At 59.2% G+C, this 4,583-nt stretch overlaps 1 protein-coding gene across 3 annotated transcripts in view; it reads right to left on the reverse strand.

The window, feature by feature from the left end:
- Nucleotides 1-6: 6 nt before the first annotated feature.
- LOC107215007 (receptor-type tyrosine-protein phosphatase V-like) overlaps nucleotides 7-4,583 on the reverse strand; it is a 34,648-nt gene continuing 30,071 nt past the window's right edge. For all 3 annotated transcript variants that reach the window (XM_015650919.3, XM_015650917.3, XM_019009028.2), the window contains 5 exons: nucleotides 4,072-4,206; nucleotides 3,454-3,576; nucleotides 2,816-2,973; nucleotides 2,253-2,388; nucleotides 7-196 (listed from right to left, as the gene is read on the reverse strand). In XM_015650919.3, the coding sequence (XP_015506405.1) occupies nucleotides 137-196; nucleotides 2,253-2,388; nucleotides 2,816-2,973; nucleotides 3,454-3,576; nucleotides 4,072-4,206 (612 nt within the window). In that variant the 3' untranslated portion in view covers nucleotides 7-136. The remainder of the gene's footprint in view (nucleotides 197-2,252; nucleotides 2,389-2,815; nucleotides 2,974-3,453; nucleotides 3,577-4,071; nucleotides 4,207-4,583) is intronic.

The following is a 4,583-nucleotide window of genomic DNA, read 5'->3' on the forward strand; positions in this document are numbered from 1 at the left end:
CGCTGGGGACAGTGCCCAGGGAGGTCACAGCAGGGCTCTCTCTGTGCCAGGAGCCCCACGGTGCCCTCAGCAGCCCCCAGCTCCATCCAGGACCCTGCAGAGGGGAGCAAAGGGTGCCAGGAAGGGCCAGGTGGCGTCAGGGCTGGTTCTGGGCGAGGATGTCCTGGATGCAGGTGTACAGGAGCATGTACTGGTCCTGCAAGAGAGAAAGAGGGGTCACAGTCAGAGACCCCCAGCTCACAGATTAACCCTGCAGTGTGCCTTAGGAATCCTCCTTAAGGAACAGTGTCTGATAGAGGAGCACAATTTGCTCTCCCAAGTGATGGTCCTGTGTCAGTCAGAAAGGAAGAACCAAGCCTGTTATACCATGTTTGTTTCCCCTTCTTCACCCCCGTGATGGAGGGAGGAACCTGTGAGGAATATCCTGTCTAAGCTGGAGAGGAACAATTTCATTTGGCTTCCTCCAAGTGCCCCAGTGGCTTTTGGATGTGCTGTGGGGTTTGCATCCAAAACAAGAGCAAAGAGCAGCTCCAGTGATGCTGCAGGGCGTGGAGCTGGAGGGCCTGGGGTCTGACAGTGACCTGGGGCCAAGAGGGAAGACCTCTGGAGCAGGACTTTCCCTTGGTGTAGTCCCAGTGTACCAGAGTCAGGTGCTGACAGCAGATCAGGGCAGGGGCTCACAGAGGTACAGGAAAATCTGTGTGGGTTCCACCCAGCTGCATTGTTTTTAGTCTCTTTTTAATATCACCAAACTGACCAAGGTGCAAACACGGGCTCAGAGCCCTGAGACCCCCGGTGTGTTTGATCTGAGGTTCAGGCTGCCCCAAAATGACACCAGGAGTAGGCAAGATGTGAGGGAGGTGAGCAGGGCTGTACACAGGGCAGAGCTGAGGGCAAGGCCAGCAGGCACATGGTGTGGGCTGGAATGCCATGGCAGTGGGCAGGGGGGATTAGGAGCTGCAGAGGGGCCCCAGCAGCATTCCCAACAGCTCGTTAATGCTCTGGCTGAGCCTCAAGTCACGAGGAGCCTCCTCCCTGTGGTGGCTGAGCCTCACCAAAGGGCTGGGAATGCCTGGGATCACACAATGGCTGAGGCTCCAGGTCAGCAGAGTGTGTTTGCAGCCACTCAGGTCCGATTGTGAAAGCAGCAGAGACAGCCCAGGCTCCAGCCCAGGCACACTCAGTGACCGGCCACAAGCAAGAGCACATCCCCTGGGACACGCTGCAGCTGCTGCTGTTTAACATCCCACAGCTGCCCATGAATATCCATCAAAGGCTCATCTTCCCCCTTGCTCCCCTCCCCAAAATCTGATGTCCCCAACACGCCAGCCGCCGATGACCCCGCAGATATAAAGGGGTGCTGGCAATCCCCACAGGGATGGAGGAGGCTGGAGGGCAGCCCTGCTGCTCAGAGGGGGATCAGCTCCTCTGCTGCTCCCCTTCAGCAGGACAGCAGCGTTTGATGGGCACTTGCTGTGCCTTTATGGGTGAATTGTGGCCCTGCAGGGCTGTGGGAGCACAAAGCAGCTCTGAGGTGGGGGCAGCAGATGCCTTGCCCGCCTCTGGCTCCCACCACGCACATGGTTCACATTAATTAAGAATGTAATTAGCTCCTTGAAGGAGGCTGTGCAGCTGGGAAGCCTCGGAGAGACCTTTCCCGGTTGTGCTGTGCCCTGTGGGGAGTTTCCAGGGCTGTGCAGCAGCTGAAGCACGGCCAGGGGCATTGGTGCCATGAGTGCCCGTCAGGCTGAGGCTGGGCTGGCACAGAGCAGCCCCCTCAGACAGTGCCACAGCCCACAGGACACCTGCTAACGTGGCACTGGGTCCCCTCCCCTGCCAGGCTGCAGGAAAGGCTCTGGCCAAGGGGATACCCAGCAGGTTCTGGGTCCCCAGGCTGACAGCCATGCCCAGGAGCCGAGGGTGAGCAGGCAGTTTGTGTGAGGTGACACCTTCCTCGAGTACAATGGGAAGAGAACCTTGATTTACTGTGAGCTCACATGCAATTTAGCTGATTTTAACTCAGAACAGAGGAGGTGGAAAACTCTTGCCAGGGAAAAGTCAGTGTCCTCAGCTGTCGGTGGCTGGCAGAGCCACAGGGAGGGGAGGAAGCACCAAGTAAATCCCTGCTGAGGGTGGACAGGCTCCCAGGCAGCAGGGAGCATCCAGGGGTGAGCAGGATGCTGCCAGCTCCAGGCAGGTCAGCACGAAGAATCTGCTTCCCCCTGCCCATCCCACTTCTCCTTCCCACCTACCAGAGTTGGGGTCATGAGGCAGCAGCTCCTGGCCAGCTGCAGCGTCACGCCGTAGATGTCCACAGTTCTCTCGGCTTTCATCTGGCACAACAGGCAGTCCAGGGAGATCAGTGTCCCCATCTGGCTCATGTCACCACTGCAGGGCACAAAGGGGGGTCACTGATGGCAGGCCAGGCTGAGCTGAACCCCTCTGGGAGAGGGCACCAGTCCAAGGAGCCATGGGCACCGTGGGACCGTGAGCTCTCTCTGTGTGCAGGTGAGGAAATCAGGGCTGTCCCCGGTATCCCTGCAGCTCCCCAGGGCCCCTCATTCTGCCTGGGAATGCTTGCTCCATCCATGCTGCCCCCAGCCCAGCCCTGTCTGCCCTTCTCCCAGCCCCTGGCAGAGCCCTGTGACCTCCCAGGCTCCACTGCCTCCCATGGACCGATAGCCACATACCCCCAGGGCTTGGAGGGGAAGGCTTTCTGGTACAGTGCCCAGGCCCTGTGCAGCGTGGGGGGCTCCCAGCGTGGGGGGCTCCCAGCCTGGGGGGCTGCCCATGGGTGCAGGAGTAGCCCAGGTACCTGCAGTGCAGCAGGAGAGGACCTGCTCTCCTCCGGTGGGGCGTGCACCGTCTGACAGCCACCAGCAGCTCCACCAGGCTCTGGACATCAGGCTGCTTCTTGCTGCTCCAGAGCGTGTACAGGAACCTCTGTACCTGCCTCTCCTTTGCTTTCTTCTCCTGTGAGACACAGAGAGCTGACAGGGATTCTGGGGAGGAATTGGGTGAGTTTGGATGCAGAGGAGCCCCAGCTCTCCCATCCTCAGGCTCTCTGAGGCTTCCCTGAGCTTTCTGCCAGCTTCTGTAAAGCTGTCCAGGCATCTCTGCTGGGGCACTGTGGGTATGATGGCTCTGGCAACCTGCTCTCCTTCCCCACACACCCTGACCTGCTCCTGGAGAGGGAACTGAGAACTGTGGGGGCCTTTTCAAAGGGGTCACACAGACCTATCAGCAAGAGGTGGGGGAAGCCCCCAGAGCCTCTCCCATGTATCTCCTGTGTCCACTCAGCTCTGGATGTTGCAATCCAGAGACACTCCTGCACTTGTGGACTGCTGGCACTCTGCTTTTCCAGCCTGGAGAAGTCCCACAGACCCTTCAGATCCCTACAGACCTGCCCCCACCCCAGGAGGTGGGAGCCAGGTCAGCCCCATGGACACACACGTGTTTCAGTTTGAGCTGGGTACATCTCCATCCTGAGATAAGCTTCTCTGTGTCACACTGGATGGTCAGAGTCTTTGTGCAGAGCGAGTCTCCTTCCAGGGGCCAGCACACCTCACCTGGGACCTGTGTGCAACAAGAAATTTGGCTTTGGTCATTGTCAGGTCCTGTCTGTCCTATCAGTCACTGTCTGTGGGGTCTGTGGTGGGGCTGGACCAGCACTCCCAGCACCTCTCTGTGTCAGATCATCCCCCACCTAAAACCCGAGGGAGTTCCAGGAACACCAGCAAATTCAGTCAGCTCATCTGGGAGCCTGGCAGCTCTGCTCAGAGCTCTGGGCTGGAATCTGCTCAGGCAGTGTCTACATCTTGGCTGGGCAGAGCAGGAGCTGCTGCCCTTGGTCCCACTCAGATGCAGCTTGAAGGGCACCAGCTGAGGCCAGAACCTGCCTCCCATGACAAGCTGTGGGAGCACCTGGACACAGGAAAAATCCAGCTTTAGTTAAGCTGGATCTGCACCCAGGACTCAGGAGGCAGAGAAGAGTTTGGAGAGCTCTGCAGGTTCCAGCTGCACTGAACAGATTCCTGCTCTGCCATGGCACAGGTGGGCACAGTGCCTTACCTCCCCCTTCTCCTGCCACGGGAGGAGGGTCAGGATTGTGTGAACATCCTGCTCCCACACCACGCTCCAGAAGTCCTCCAGGGTCAGCTTGTCAGGGCCATGGACAGCCAGGTAGTCCCTGCTGGAGCTGCAGCCCTGGGTGGGGAAGGAGAATGTTACTGTCCTGCTGGAGAGGGTGCTCTGCTGGCCCAGGTGGCTGCAGGAATGGTCAGCAAGAGAAGAGAGCTCAGCAGGTCAGGAGGCAAGGACAGTAGAGAAAACACCAAGTGAGACAAGTGAGAACAGCACAAACTGGGCAGGCAAGGGGTGTCCTCAGTCCCCTCCTCTCCACACAGTGACAGGGACCAGTGGAGCAGTGCAGGAGCCAGGCACAGGAGCCAGGCACAGGAGCCAGGCACAGGAGCCAGGCACAGGAGCCAGGCACAGGAGACAGGCACAGGAGACAGGCACAGGAGACAGGCACAGGAGACAGGCACAGGAGACAGGCACAGGAGACAGGCACAGGAGACAGG

This window comes from Parus major, chromosome 26 (genome assembly GCF_001522545.3).
Source record: "Parus major isolate Abel chromosome 26, Parus_major1.1, whole genome shotgun sequence".
Taxonomy (NCBI): domain Eukaryota; kingdom Metazoa; phylum Chordata; class Aves; order Passeriformes; family Paridae; genus Parus; species Parus major.